The sequence below is a fragment of the Megalobrama amblycephala genome, linkage group LG7 (assembly GCF_018812025.1).
Source record: "Megalobrama amblycephala isolate DHTTF-2021 linkage group LG7, ASM1881202v1, whole genome shotgun sequence".
Lineage (NCBI taxonomy): Eukaryota > Metazoa > Chordata > Actinopteri > Cypriniformes > Xenocyprididae > Megalobrama > Megalobrama amblycephala.
Window position 1 is genome coordinate 56630217 of NC_063050.1, and position 17280 is coordinate 56647496.

At 36.1% G+C, this 17280-nt stretch overlaps 1 protein-coding gene across 2 annotated transcripts in view; it reads right to left on the reverse strand.

Annotated features, from left to right (window-relative positions):
* The window catches only part of zgc:152904 (uncharacterized protein LOC767777 homolog), a 299456-nt gene extending 282872 nt beyond the window's left edge, over positions 1-16584 (reverse strand). For both annotated transcript variants that reach the window (XM_048198199.1, XM_048198198.1), the window contains exon 1: positions 16377-16584. In XM_048198199.1, the coding sequence (XP_048054156.1) occupies positions 16377-16428 (52 nt within the window). In that variant the 5' untranslated portion in view covers positions 16429-16584. The remainder of the gene's footprint in view (positions 1-16376) is intronic.
* Between the last annotated feature and the right edge of the window lie 696 nt (positions 16585-17280).

Sequence of the window (17280 nt, forward strand, 5' to 3'; positions counted from 1 at the left end):
ATTGAGAGTAGCTGAAGAGCAAATGGAGACTTAAGATAAAAGACTGTAGAGGTTTTAGATGAAATCTCTAAAATATCTGCGTTCAAAAGTCAGAGTTCTCCATATGAACTCAAACATTTCTCATCCTAATCTTGCTCCAAACTCGTTTATATTTTTATTTCTCATAAGGAACTATTGAGAAACATTTGTGACAAAGTTAATACCTGAAAAAACAAATGATTCGCTGGTTAAAAAGCTTTATGGTGACGCCAGCATTCAAAACACAACATATGCCATTCTTTTCTTTTTTTGAGTTATGAAAGAGCAACTTCTGAGCCATAACATTTCCTTTGGGAAGACAGAGAAAGAGAGACAGATGGAGAGAGATCGAGACAGATCCACATCCTTAAGGAATGAGCATGAACATATTGGGCGGCATTAGTTAGTCCATAAGCACTGAGAGACTGCGTTTGAAGCTTTGTCTCCGTCGAGCGCCTTGTGAGATTGAGTCCTGTTTTGGCGCGACGTCCCTTTATCCTCATGAAAGGCTATTTTACTGAGAATAACAACACATCCAAGCTCTTTACAGCAGCTAAAGAGGAGCAATCGAGTGAAGTTGCAACTCCTGAAGGCACGTCTCTGTTCATTTCAGAGAAAAAAGGGAGTACACAAACCTTAACCGTCATCAAAGCACGTTTCCCAGTGTTTTTTCGACAGAATTCTGTTGTTTAGCTTGAACTCAAACAGGAATACAACTTCTAATATTGGATTTTACAACTAGAACTGCATCTTCGAGATTCTCAATCTACGTTTACAAGTGCAAAAGATAAAAATGAAGAGCAGGACTCGACAATAAGGACTGCCCGATGGCCCGGGGGCCAGTGTGAACGACGCTCGGGACAGCAGACGGAACGGTCACTTGCCCGATCGGGCCAGTGCTGTAGGGTGTGCGCTATATATCATCTATGATATCGTAATTGTTGATTTAACCATCTGATATCATCGAGTATGTCCCTCACTTTACAAAAAACAAACACACTCATTGAGTGCATGCATGACCTATGTGACATAGTCTAATAGGTTAGACTAGTGCGTGCATATTTAGAGTGCACGCTTTCACTGCGTGATTTATTCTATTAAAATGCCTTTAGAATGCCCCAGAATTCAAGATAAGGGGCAAAAATGCCCAGTATATATTTCATATTTATATAATTTAATATAGTTAAACAATATTACACAAAGAGCACCGTTTTTCTCCAAATATCAGCATGATTACAAATGTGATATTGATTTTATTCAGCGTACAGTTTAATGAACAAGAACTTAATATCAAGTGACTTACATTTTAGACACCAAATCGCCTGTTTCGCTGTATTGCGCCAACGAAAATAGTTCCAAAGTCCACAGCATTGTTTTGCGTCTCTGAGCAACACTTCCTGAATGAATCAGCCGTTTGAATGAATCGGTTGAATCTCAATGATTCGCTCATTAACAGTGATTCGCTGCCACCTACTGATGGGTTTAAATTAACTTTTAAAGTGTCTTTTCATTTTTTAAATAATTTCAAATAACAGCATTTAACGTTTTATATTTTCAACATTTCAAAACATTAATTATGCATCTGTAACTGCTCTTGACTGATTAATAAAGTTTAATCTATAGTTATATTATATATCTATAGTTATATAATTATAGATATTACAATTTCTGTACCTGAAAATCTCCTGTTTAAACCTACATGAAAAACTTGAAAAGCATTGTTTATTTCATTTATATGTTTGTTCTGTAGTATTCATTTGTGCTATTACTCGTAATTTGATTATTTATTACTATTTTATTACTTGCTGTTTATTTGTCTAACAATATTTAAAATCTGGTAGCTTTTGGTGTCATAACCTTATTTATTAAGGTCACATGTATCAAAAACAACGAAAACAATAACTTGGCTTATTTTCTAGGTCCATTTTCTGTTACTTTATTAATTTTTTGTTGTGGTGCTGAAGAGACTGAAAATGTCAAAACGAAAAGAAAGAAACTGAACATGGATGGTGCCATTAGCCATGTTTCTATCTATTTTTATGCAAATTTTGGGACATCTTTAAAAAAGAAAACACTGAATGGAAACACCAAGATGTGCATAAACTCTAAAAATGCACATAAACTTTTTTTTATCCAATCTCTATGTGCGTAAATTATGATGGAGACACATTTACTGAATAAATCCATTGACAAGCTCACATGACTTTGCCTCAACAGAGGCTGTGATTGGATAACTGGACTAACCAGTGGACCAATCGCATCGCAGCATCTCAAATGTTGGTTTGCTGGTTCTGAAACACCTGAGTCAAAGTCTGTCATCAGAATGATTTGGTTTAATTCCCTCCAGAAGCGTCTCACACGAGTGTGTTCCCAAACACCAGCATCCGAACACAAGAGAAAATGACAGCGTTTATTGTGTTCCATCTGACGCTCTGAGGCGAACTCATTTATGATGGAGGAAAAAAGAGCCTGATTGAAGCAACGTAAATTTTTATTATTGATATTTTACCACGATTTTGTTCTCTTGAATACATAGGATGGGGAAACACTGATTTTTTGCAAATGGTTTATGCAATATTCCATTTAAATTTATTCAGTGACTACATCCAGCATGCATTGTTTATATGAAATGGAATTTGAGAACGATTTTAGTACTGAGCTGTGACATATTTCTCAATAAAAGAAGACTTTGAACAAGAAAAAAAAAAGTTTTTTTTTCTATATTACACATTATTGTTATATTTTAACTGCATGCATGCTTCATAGATGTGTCAAAAAAAAACATTAAATAAATGCATAGATGAATTAAAAACAATAAGACCAGTAGCATACAAAAAAAAAATACATTAAAAAATCTGAATGTTAGTTCAGACTGAATAGCCTTCACGTAAACATCTTAATCAATCCAAATGAAATTTCTAACCATTTAAAAGGGTGTTATAGATCTTAAAATATTACCCATGTAAACTTTTGAATCTGACGATTTTCGGCTTCAAAAATGAATATTTCTGCATAAAACTACGCAAGAAAATGTAAACAAGTTAAAAAAGCCTTGATGTATACAAACAGTATTTTCAGAATTCATAACTGGATTGATTTTAATTTATATGAATAAAAATTAGTGCAATTATACATAGCTACAGCTACGAAACACAAGAACCAATTTTTTGAGCTGACATGTCACACTCAAGACAAACCTCAAACACCAAAACTCAACTAGACTGTATCAAACAACACTAGACCAAAGCAAAGAAATAATGATGACAAGAAATAATTAAACAAGCCATAACTTCACAGGAAGTGATGAGGGAACAAACACAAACAACATAACTTCCAAATAAAAGCACTCTAGTGCAAAAGTTCACTGAACACGTCTCATGAATATATGCAGCGTCAATGTAAAATGCAAAGCAACAGAACACAGTGAAAACTCAAATCCTCATAAAGTGATTTTCATCAGTGCTTAATCAAAACACTCATTAAATAATTTCCTTTTGCGAATGGTTTGCAGTGAGTAGGGTAATTGAAGATTCTGGTCAAAAGTGTTTATTTTTAATGCATGTCCATGCAAGGCTTAAGCTGTAATCCATTTTCTAACAAACATATATTTTACGTTGTGCATGGCATTCACCCAGCGTTTCTAATACAATCCATTCTCGAGTGGCCACCTATGGAGCTCCAGCAGCATGATTAATTTCAGCGGTAATCAATGATTATTCTACAAAGGCCTCATTACTGTCGACCTACTGCAGTTATTGTTGTTATTATTGAGTCGTACCATTTATCTCCACAATGAAACAGAATGAAGATCCTTCTTTTGACTAATGAAACACTTTTCAGATAAATAGGCAATTTCAGATAAAAAAAAAAAAACAGGACGATAAACACTTTTAGTAAACAAAGAACAAACTTTTACAGTTTCCACAGAGCCTGCCTTATATTAGTATATATATATATATATATATATATGTGTGTGAGTGTGTGTGTGTGTGTGTGTGTGTGAGAGAGACCCATGCTGGCAAAATGAGTCAGAATGCACATGGGCCAATTACGAGCTACAGGCAAAACAAGTGAAAAATGTCGATTTTGGTCGAATTTGAGGTTTTCACAAAAATTAGTTCATTAAGTCCTCGTCTAGTGATCCCAATGCTTAAAATAGCAATTAAACATCTAAAAGTATCTTTATTTGAATGTTTTCTGAGAGGAGTACGTTTCCTTTGTCCATGAAAAATGCTGTTTTTCTCTGCTCGCTTCACCAGTCACGCTTCCCCTCAGCAACTTCCTCATTAGTCCAAGTTTGGTTTCGTTTTAAAGCGTAGCATTCCAACTTTGTGAATATTCATAGCAAATTTTTGATGGCATGAGTCTGAACCAATGAAATGTGATTTTCAAACTCATGCTGATGTAAACAAAACGATCTTACTTGCGCTGACTGACAGATCCGAGGCGTGCGGAGATGATGGCGCGCCACAGATGGCGCGCAATCCCGATATACACATATAGAACAGAATTACGGTACTTCAAAATACTGGTAAAATATTGAACAAAAAAATTGAATATATATATTTTCTCATAGTTATTTGGTTTTGACGAGGTGTGTGCCAAATTTGATGTTATTTTACGGTATGGTTGCTAAGGGATTTTGTTTTCTCAAAATTTTTCTCAAAATTGACTTTGCTGACTCTATCGACTTCAAACTGGTGCAGCTCAGTCAATGTTTTGTCAGATTCCAACAAAATTTTAATAGATTGTGAAAATAACAATAACCCATTTTTGAAAATTTGCTCACTGCAACTCATTTTGCCAGCATGGGTCACTTAATATTTTTCATATAAAGTTCTCATCCCTAAATTATCATTACCATGATGCATTTTACTTTACTTTGACTTTTTTTTTGTTATTTTCATGATTTTAAGTGGGGGATTCTCATTTTTTACTATATTACAGAAAAATGTTAAAAAGTAGAGATGTTCCGATACCCCTTTTCCATTCCCGATACCTGAGCTCAGGGTATCGGCCGATACCGAGTACCGATCCGATACCTGGGTGTGTATCTGTATATATATATACTACTAGCCCTGTATGAATTGATAGAATTATTTATGGTGTGCTTCAGACTTATCCCTTAATAAAACAAGAAGAAAAACATACAGTGAACTAGAGTATTTTTATTATCTGACATACATTTGTCAGTTATATTATTTATTTATTTTAAGTGAAAAAGAACTTCAAATGCAGCCACAAATCTAACACTGTAAACTGAAAAAGGTATATTAGTTTTACAATATAACTATAAAAACAGTGCAACAAAAAAATCTAGGAATAAAATTAGGCTATATAAGAAAATAATCTCTTTAAAACTTGAAGTCCAGAAACAATTTTGTTAAATAAAAATCTCACGTTTTCGACGACTGACAGCAGCTGGTCATCCAGAAAAATAAACCCGACAATTTTGTCGGTTATCTTTATTGTCTTTTGAAAACTTTTCTCTTTGTTTGAATGAAGCTGGCACGCCTCATCCTTCTCCATCTTAAGCGCGTCAAACGCCCGAATCGCTCAATTCGCACCGCGTCATTCACGCGAATCGCGCCGCAGGGAGTCAATTCGCGTCTTTGCATTGACTTAACATGTAAATCACTCGCGCTTATCGCTTCATTCGCGTCTGGTGTGAACGCAGCATTAGCCTTTATGTAACCATCGTGTTGCGCGGGGTGACGCGTCTTCAAATGCTTTATTAAGTTATTTGTGTTAAAGTTGCCAATACTTGTGCCACTCGAAATTGCAGCATTGCATATGAGACATGTCGCCGTTTTACTGGTCTGAAATACTGCCAAACAGCAGACATACTGCTAGCGCGTTTTCACTTCTCCGCTGCTCTAAACAGTGGTTGCTTGTGGCAACACAGCACAACTTCCTGTGTTTGCATTCTGAGCCGCGAAGAAGAATTGATTTCCGATTTACTGCGTTAAGCAAAGATAGCGGGCACAACTAGGTATTGTTTAAGAAAATGGTATTGGATCGGTACGCGAGTTTAAATACTCGCCGATACCGATGCCAGAAATTTTTGTGGTATCGGTGGTATTTCCGATACTAGTATCGGAATCGGAACAACCCTATTAAAAAGTACAAGTACAACAAATACAAATATAATATCTAAATTTGAATCATTATTTTAGTGTATTACGATAAAGAGAATGTGATTTTTTTTTTATTCTGATTACTCTTTGGATTATGATGGTAATTGTCAAGAAAATAATGTCATAAAGCAAAAAAAAAAAAAAAAAAAAATCTTAATGTTCTCAAACTTAAAGGCCCACTGAAGTAACTTGGAACGCACAACTTTACTCATTCCAATGAAACAGGAAGACAGGGTGAGATATATCAAGAAGCTCCTCCCCTTTTTCAAAATAGCCAATAGCATTTCACCTAGATTACAGCTCGTCCAAAGCTGTTGAGCTCTTAAACCCAATGTTCCTCATATTGTTTTAAAATATAGCATTGTTTGTAGAAATCAAATGTGTCTGAACGTTTTGTGGTCTGAGCCGACTCATATGATCCGGTCTGTGCTCATGCTGCTGCGGTTCGCATGAAAACAGACTTCATTTGCGTCAATGGAAAGCATATTTACACTCTCTGAATCGTTCCCTATCCCCTATACAGTGCACTATGTGCCATTCACCTTATAGAAACTAGTAAATGTGTGAATAAATGACAGATTTTAGAGAAGTTTTGAATGCTTATATCTCCTAAATGCAAATGTTGTCATTGTTTTGGAGCACACTAGCTTATTCACAACCTTAAGGCTAACATATTCATACTAAAAGATAAAAAAATTTAATTTTGATTTTACTTTAAGATACATTTTATTTTTTTCTTTTGATTTTGGGGTGAAATGTGACCCAGACGTTCTCGGCGGGCTTAATAAGACTCACCTAGCTATTTCCTTTTTTTTTTTTTTTTTTTTAAAAAGCTTAAAAATCTGATTTTATTTCAGATATCAGATATGTCAGACATTATTTCAGATATATATTATTATTATTATTGCATGAAGAATCAAACTGGGTCATCCAGAACAGACTGGAGTCACAGCAGGTTCCTGAATGCACAATTTATTCATGCCTTGAGTTTGACTTTTCCATTGCAGTGAATCTGAGCACAGTTTGAGCCACCGCTGAGATCTCTTTTTCTCAAGAGAAAAGCTTAAGACTTAAGCAACACTCCTCTTTATGCTCTCCAAATAATCGAACTGCAGTCTAGGAGAGGTTTTAGCCGAGGTTTTAAAGTGATCTCATTAGTGATTGTTCGTTCCTGTGGGGAGTGACCAAGATGCTCCACCAGTGAAGATGTGAGAAAGTCTTCACAGAGACTGACAGTCTGTGTCGTTTGGAAACCTCGCCTGGACGCCCACTCACAGCTGTGTCTGAAGAGAGATGCAACGTCTTATACTCACTGCAGATATCGTGTTTCCTTCTGACTCCCGCTATCCTTGCCGTAGCGGCATAAGCCGGGAGAGGAGGAGGAGGATGTGGAAACAGAAGCCTTGATGAGTCACCGTTGATGCTGCACATGAAACGCTGGAGCAGGAATAGACAGCAACCATTCATAGCCAAGACCTCCATTGAGATGAAACTCGCCAATCCAAACCTTCGTTCCAATGCATTTAGGAAAGCACTCTTAAAAAACATTGTGCTGGCTCAACAAGAAAGAAAAACGCAACAGTTTGCATCAATTTTTTTGAGTTATGCCAACTGTGAGTGAATTTACATTCAACCAACAAGCTACATTGAGTCAGAGGAACTTAATAATTTGTAGCATAAACACAATTTTTTTAAGTTGATTACTCAAAAAAATGAAGTTGCTCCAACTACCAGAGTTGTAGCCCTGGAACCAATTACTCTTATCTATTTCAATTCAAATCAACAGCTATCAAAGCACATGCTAACATAACTTATTTAACATGTATATTTAATGAACAAGTAAGAAATGGCATTAGCGCAATCATTGCTTATAGACTCAATGGTGTTTACCTTCATGTATCTACTCTTCAGAACAAGTCTAACAACAAAAACATTACAGAAACTCTTTAAAATGTCAAACATAACAGCATTAAACACCTTCACTAAAAACAAATTAATTAACACTTAATTTCAAATTTTATCCAGTCCTGTGCAAAGCATACTGGGAGCTAGAAATCCACTGCCTAATTTCTGAAGTTATCAACACAATTTCATTAAGTTACTACAACCTAATTTGAAAAAAATTAAATTCATGCAGAAATTTGAGTTTAAATTACAGACAATGATCAACATTATTATGTCAACAGAACTCTACAAAAAAATGTTTGCAACTTAAAAGTTTGAATTAAAATAATAAATTTGAATTTTTACTTTTTTACTATGCATTTATTTAAGTTGTGGTAACAGGGCCCCTGAATTACACTGTAAAAACGAATTGTTGGTTTAACTTAAGTTACCTGGTTGCCTTAAAATTTTGAGTTCATTTAAATGAAAAATTTGAGCTAATACAATGAAGACGATTGGTTTAATCAACAGAAACTTAAAATATTATGTTATCTGAACCACATTAATTATTGAAGTTGATTTGACAAAAGAAAACGTTATGAAAACAAATCATGAAAATATCTTTTTACACTGTGGCCGTAATCAGTCAATGCAACAAATCAATTTCTGTTCTTTTTGTACAAACATCTTGTGGGTTTCAGTGTTTCTCTTTCCTCACTTTCACCATTAAGACAGTTTGCACTTGTAAGACCAGTTAAAAATAATAAAATAATTTGTTTATTTATTTACTTACATATTTCCGTTCTTGTTTTGATTTGTTGTGGAGTGAGGGTGAATAAAATACATGTTTTATAGTGTTTAGAATGTTTTTTGAAAGCATGTAGAAAGCATTTTATTTTTATCTACCAGTATTTTACATTATTTCTGAATGTAATCAAATGCGACATGACTTATTAGTAACTGTTTCCTATTGTAATCATTGGCATTCTTATTATTATTATTCTTTCGCTCTGGGAGTCTATGGCAGCCCATAGAACCGTATGGTAAAAAGTTTGCCACACAGATAGAGGACAATCTGAACTGTCACCACAGCAAATTTGGAGTCTGTAACTCAATCCCTGTAGCGCCACCAACTGTCTAAAGTTGCACTCATGTTTATGCTAATAACTTTTGAACCGTAAGGAAACAAAATTATTTTTTCCTGATTCCTTGGCTCAAGAATGATGTTTCAATTGCACTCTATGACATCATTTTCAATCATGAAAATTTGAACCAGATCATCTTCAGACTATGCCGACAAAAAGTTATGGAATTCAAGTCGATTTGTCAAACCATTTTTGAAAAATCTCTGAGCAAATTCTATGTAGCGCTTGCGAAAATAGACGTAAGGCTGTATCTCAAGGTTTATCATATTCAGATCAAACCTGGTCCATGTCGTCACAAGTATGGCCCGAGGTAACACCACCTACTGGTCCAGAGATATGAAAAATAGCTACTTTTCTTTTAACTTCTGAACAGTTTGTCTAAAAATCTTAGATGTGTTCTTGTAAGATTCAGTGAGTCATCCCAAGTCGACTGATATCCAGTTTTCCCATGGGCGTCGGCTATTTTGAATTTTGTCGTAAAATGCCATATTTTACGGACGTATCATTATGAAACTCGTTTATGTCTTCGGCACCTACTTTTTCTAATTCCTCCTAGACCGTTCATCCAATTTTCACCAAAAATCGAACTGTATCATCTTCAAACTTTGCAGACAAAAAGTTATGGATTTCGTGTCGATAGACAAAATCATTTTCGTGTACCACAGCAACAAATTTGAGACATGATGCCAAAATGCCTCTTAAAGGATTAGTTCACTTTCAAATAAAATTTTCCTGATAATTTACTCACCCCCATGTCATGTTCATGTCTTTCTTTCTTCAGTCGAAAAGAAATTAAGGTTTTTGATGAAAACATTCCAGGGTTATTCTCCTTATAGTGGACTTCAATGGGCACCAAACAGTTGAAGGTCAAAATTACAGTTTCAGTGCAGCTTCAAAGAGCTTTAAACGATACCAGACGAGGAATAAGGGTCTTATCTAGCAAAACGATCGGTCATTTTCTAAAAAAATACAACTGTATATACTTTATAAACACAAATTATTGCCACGCATGTGCTTCCGCTTTCTGCATTCTATTCTACTTACGGAACGAACGCGGCGCCAGTTTCGTTTTTTTCCGTTAGTAGAATAGGGAATGCGTAGGACACACAGTGTAAGCTTTTTGATGAATGAAGAAAGTGGAAGCATGTGCAAGGCGATAATTTGTGTTTATATTAGCATATACAGTACATATACAAAATTTGTTTAGAAAATGACCATTCGTTTCTCTAGATAAGACTCTTATTCCTCGTCTGGTATCGTTTAAAGCTCTTTGAAGCTGCACTGAAACTGTCATTTTGACTGTCAACCGTTTGGAGGCCACTGAAGTCCACTATAAGGAGAATAATCCTGGAATGTTTTCATCAAAAACCTTAATTTCTTTTCGACTGAAGAAAGAAAGACATGAACATCTTGGATGGCATGGGGGTGAGTAAATTATCAGGAAAATTTTATTTAAAAGTGGACTAATCCTTTAAGGCGGTGTGTCTGCAATGCTTTGGCATATTGACACTAAACGTTGCAAGTGTCATTGTCACCGTACAAAGCAACCAAACTCACCAGACATAAAAGTTGAGTAGGTCGCGTTAAACTCTTCTCAGGATTACCTATGTTTTATAAGCAGAATCTATGTAAATCTGCCCTGATTCTGTGACCCATGGGAATCAAAGCATATTATGATATGTATGCAGCATCTACATCATTGAAATTACCACTTTACGAGGCCTGCTGAATGCGACTGCACTTTAAAATGATTTTTCTCATGTATATTTCCCCCGGGAGGGAGGGGCTTAATATAGTTCTGTTTTCATGTGGGCTTAGGTTTATATCTATACGCCCTTCCACTCATTAATCAAATAAAGCTTTGACTTTTACAGCACACAAGCCAAATGCAGGGTTTTGTTCAAATTGCATGCAGGGTGCATTGTGGCAGCAAGCGAGCAAATGTAAAAATCTGGTTTATACTGAAACATTCTATTTTTACTGTGACTTTCTTATCCTCTGAACTGTTTTGATGCTGCAGTGTGGCTATTCCTCCTGGTAAATAAAGGTTACTCAAGTCTGCTTACATATTGAGAGCATGCATGCATCTGCATGCGTACGTGTTTGTACAAGCATGACCATTACTCTAGCTGTCTCTCGCTTTGCTTTACGTTTTTTTCCCCCCCGTCCCCAGTGAGCAGGTCGTGCACGTTTCTCCGTGGAGATGCACTTCAGACGTATACTCTTCACACGGCACGCCACATAAATCTTTAAACACTCCCACCACTGAGATTCCTCCCCGCAACTCAGAGAAATCTCTTAATTATGGCACTTAACATAGCACACGATAGCTGCAGCCACGCCGCAGAGCGCATAATTCACCGCGCCGAGAGCCCAGACCTCAAAAACACTGTGCGTGAAGACAGAATGAAGAGAGAATGTTTTTATATCCGTGATGCTGCATGTGTGCGGAATCACAAAGAAGGGCTCTTGAGAAAAAGACCTTAAGCAAACCATTTCTGTGCCACAAAAGGACAAAATAAAATGATTGACAATTTCAAGAGGTTCTCAAGTGTTAACATTCAACCTGGTGTGCGTGAATATGGGTATTTTTAAACAGAATATCAAGCTCAGTGTCTTTCAATGGCTTATCTGAACTCAATAAGAGCTGTTATATCATTGCAGCTCGAATTCACTTTCAGACAATTGAAAATCTAAACAAAGTGTTTTGTGCCTCGTTTTCTTTCAGTGGACTTCTGCAGACTTCTATATTCAGTATATTCCTAATTATTTATACTCACAACACATGCACACACTGTAAGTATTGTTATCAGCATCAGACACTTGATTCTGACAACATTACACTTTCCTTTTTCCTATAATAGATGTGCCACTGTTTACAGCAATTTATGACTGACAGACAGCATGTTGCTGTTAGTTGAGCGGATCTAAAGAAAATAACTTAATTTACTCCTTTCTGTTTTCACTGGCTGTGTCTGTAACCTTAAAAATGCTGCCTTATCAGAAAGTATATATGAAGTAAGTTGCCAGCACAGATTCTCACACACCCTTGTGCCTCGAAAACTTACAAAGGTCACAAAATTATTTAAAATTATTGCAAATATGTTATGTTAAAAGAATCAGTTTGAATCAAGATGTACAGCATGTTAACTGACATGAAATGCAGCATTGCTGATCATTCTCGGCCCCAGACGTGCTCAAATGCACATGTAATATAATCAGTTCCTGAAACCTTCACATTCTCTTGAACAATGGAGGACATCACAAAGCTCTCAGAAAGGTTGCTGGTCTAAGATGTTAAGCAGTGCATGTAATGCAGAGATGTTGTATTCCAAACCATTGGCTGACTAGGATATGGAAGCTCGTTTCTGCCACAGAATAAAATTTTAAAAAATAAAAAGGATAATTCTGACTTTTTTCTCGCAATTCTGACTTTTCTCAGAATTCCGTGTTATAAAGTCAGAATTGCATGATATAAAGTCAGAATCATGAGTTATAAAGTCAGAATTGTGGGATATAAAGTCGAAATTGTGAGACAAAGTCAAAATTGTGTGATATAAACTTGCAATTAACCTTTTTTTCACCCAAAATTTCTCAATTGAGAGTTTATATCCCACAATTCTGACTTTATAACACGCAATTCTGCCTTTATATCTCGCAATTTCGACTTTATAACATGCAATTGTGACTTTTTATCACGCGATTCTGACATTTTATCGCACAATTCTGACTTTATAACACGCAATTGTGACTTTATATGTCACATTTTCGACTTTATAACATGCAATTTCGACTTTATAACACGCAATTCTGACTTTTTATCGCGCAATTCTGACTTTTTATCACGCAATTCTGACTTTATAACACGCAATTGCAACTTTATATCTCGCAATTCTGACTTTATAACTCGCAATTGCGACTTTATATCACACAATTCTGACTTTATATCTCTCAACTGTGACTTTATATCACACAATTCTGACTTTATATCTCTCAACTGTGACTTTATATCACACAATTCTGACTTTATATCTCGCAATTTCGACTTTATAACACGCAATTGTGACTTTTTATCGCGCAATTCTGACATTTTATCGCGCAATTCTGACTTTTTATCGCACAATTCTGACTTTATAACACGCAATTGTGACTTTATATCTCACAATTTCGACTTTATAACACGCAATTGTGACTTTTTATCGCGCAATTCTGACTTTATAACACGCAATTCTGACTTTTTATCGCGCAATTCTGACTTTTTATCACGCAATTCTGACTTTATAACACGCAATTGCAACTTTATATCTCGCAATTCTGACTTTATAACTCGCAATTGCGACTTTATTTCACACTATTCTGACTTTATATCTCGCAATTGCGACTTAATATCACACAATTCTGACTTTATAACTCGCAATTCTGACTATAACTCGCAATTGCTACTTTATATCACACAATTCTGACTTTATATCTCGCAATTGCGACTTTATATCACACAATTCTGACTTTATATCTCTCAACTGTGACTTTATATCACACAATTCTGACTTTATATCTCGCAATTTCGACTTTATAACACGCATTTGTGACTTTTTATCACGCAATTCTGACATTTTATCGCGCAATTCTGACTTTTTAATCGCACAATTCTGACTTTATAACACGCAATTCTGACTTTATATCTCACAATTTCGACTTTATAACACGCAATTGTGACTTTTTATCGCACAATTCTGACTTTATGACACGCAATTCTGACTTTTTATCGCGCAATTCTGACTTTTTATCACGCAATTCTGACTTTATAACACGCAATTCTGACTTTATATCTCGCACTTCTGACTTTATAACTCGCAATTGCGACTTTATATCACACTATTCTGACTTTATATCACACAATTCTGACTTTATATCTCTCAACTGTGACTTTATATCACACAATTCTGACTTTATATCTCGCAATTGCGACTTTATATCACACAATTCTGACTTCATAACTCATAATTGCGACATTATATCTCACAATTCTGACTTTATATCGCTCAATTGTGACTTAATATCACACAATTCGGACTTTATAACTCACAATTGCGACTTTATATCACACAATTCTGACTTTATATCTCTCAATTGTGACTTTATATCACACAATTCGGACTTTATAACTCACAATTGCGACTTTATATCTCACAATTCGGACTTTATATCTCTCAATTGTGACTTAATATCACACAATTCGGACTTTATAACTCACAATTGTGACTTTACAGTATGTCACACAATTCTGACTTTATATCTCGCAATTGCGACTTTATATCACACAATTCTGACTTTAAAACATGCAATTGCAAGTTTATATCACGCAACTGTGAGAAAAAAAAGTCTGAATTGTGAGACAAAAAGTCGCAATTACCCTTTTTATTTTTTTTATTCAGTGGCAGAAACAAGCTTCCATACTAGGCAGCTGACATCTGTTTTGGATGCAGCCAATGTGTGTAATTGAATTAATTGACTACTTAAATCAACCTAGTATTTAACACAGATATGATCACTGAGACAGCTGGTCAAGCATTAAAATCCATAAACCCAGTCCAAACAAATCATACCACTCCACAATGCATTTCTGAATTGATCCGCACAATGTTGACACCATAGATCTACAATCAGGGAGCGAAATGAGCACTCGCCACCAGCCAAATGTGGGTATTTTTACAGTGGGAGGTAATTTCCCCTTATTTGTGATGGACAACATCATGTCTTTGATAATTACCATATAGCACAGTCAGAGAGATACTGTTGCCAAAAAAATCATCAAACTTCATTGAAAATGAAAGCTGTGCATTGAAATGTGCTTTTTTCAAATGCAAAAGTGCACACTTGAATGGTTGCAAGCAGGTGAGCTGAACACATCCAAGATGTCCTGCTGTAGCTTACAAAAGAAAATCAATTATACAAACAGCTTAGAGGGACTAAACAAGTGGCCAGAGTGGTTTAATTTCATAGACATAGCAAGTAAATTTATGAATTGAAAAATAAAGGACAATGACTGGTAAAACTCTTTGTTGATTGTTGGGCAAAACATTTCATTTTATCAGCCCCACCTATAATATTATATACTAACTAGAGCTATAATAGACTAAAGCAATAACCCTTTACAGAAAATCCCAGTGCATTTTCCTATTCAGATATGGAGAACAGAGGGATGTTTATACACTTGGACTGCAAAAGGGCTGAAGACACTGTACAGCGCTCTACCTCCACCTGTCGTTCTGCCAAAGACACTGGATTCATCCCACGCGACGCGACGAATCTAAAACGCGAGCGTTATGACGAACTGTCTACCATCAATGCAAGCGCGCGAAGTGGAGAAGTAAACAAATTAGTTCCATAATGGGCGTTCCGATCACCTTCGTTCATTATAACGGTCGCTTTCCAGTTTTCGTCGCGTTGAAGCTCTCCAGCACAGTCTATCTGATGTAAGTGAACACTGTCCACAGAAACCAACAGCTTTTGGAATAAATCAGACGCGTTGTAAATATAAGCGATGAAGTGTCACCTCTGAACGCGCGTGCCAGGATTTAATAAGCGTTCCTCATACTTTACGACCGTTATAAAACATTATAGCGAACGTTCTTATGAATGAATCCATCAAGTTACAGAGATAGAAATAAAACAGAGAACAAGCTGGACGAAGAAACATAAATCAATCAAATTATGAAGAAAAACATAACTGCGCGTGACAAATAATTTACAAAATAACGATGTGAAAAGTGTGAGGGGAAATATTACCGCTGTTTACCTCACAAAACTAACGAGATAATTTTCTAAAACATGTTCTATTAGTGTATAACGAAATAAACTAGATATATTTCAGAGCAAACGATCTCCTCAGAAAATGACCGTTGAACTGAACTGCAGAACCCGCGAATTTACCTCACACGTCATGTGTCAATCATTAATTATCGCACATAACGGGAAGGGATCGACAGTAAACACGCGTTTATTCTCCTCACAGACTCTCCAGGTTGAAATAGCAGCACAACTGTTCTCTTTCATCCAAGTGTCCATCCACATAACACCCAAAAATTTCCCTCAGTCCCCACCGAGGACATGCAGAGAGATGATAGAGGTGCCCAACTTGTGCCCGCTGGTTGACCGCCCACTTAAATGTTGAAATGTTGATATATTTTACCTTGACAGCCGCAGAGCAGCAATCCGAGCAGGCAGGTGAATTTGAGGATCATTTTCAGCAGGTGAAAGTGACAGACAGCCGCTTGTGTCGCTAGTTGAAACCTCAGTGAGCCGAATGAAAGTAGCGAATCCAGCTCGAGCTCGCGCGCGCTATCTCTCTCTCTCTCGCTCGCTCGCTCTCCTTTTGTGCGCGCGCTTGTCCGTCCGTCCGCGTGTGTGTGTGTGTGTGTGTGTGTGTGGCTGGATCTGAAATGCGAATCTCACTGCAACCTGTCAAGAACATGTACAGGTCACATTTAAATACTAAAAAAAATACAATTATGTAAAAATAATATATATATATTAGGACCTCTCGTTATTTTTAGTATTAGATAACAACATAATCCACAAAAAGGCAGAGCAACAAATGCTAATGTTGTTTGGTTCCCAAAGTTCTTAAAAAAAATTCTTTTACCTACTTATTTAGTTCTGCAAAAGAAAAAAAGCAGGTCATACAATGCAAAACGTTGTATAGATCACTAAAAATAATAATTAATTAATGAAGAATTTAATTATTCTTAAGTCATAGCCTACACTATAGCATTGTGTGAGGTAATATAATTTGATAGTCACTGAAAACCTTCCCCTTGAAGCTCTCAAATATCTAATTAATGCAAGTTGAGCTAGTCTTTTCTTCCATATTGTGACTGAGTGAAACGGCTTCTGAACAAGAACAAATGTAGGGCGGGGCTTGATTCGGCCAATGGGGAATTGATTGGATGGTTGTGGTTTGCTATTAGTGGATCTCATGTGAGTGACAGGTTGCCCCGCCCTTGCACCAGTAAACACCTCATCAGAGAAGAGAAGATATGTAGCTGCAAGTTATTGTGCTCAGATAAATAATTTATTTGTGATTTCTTAGCCCA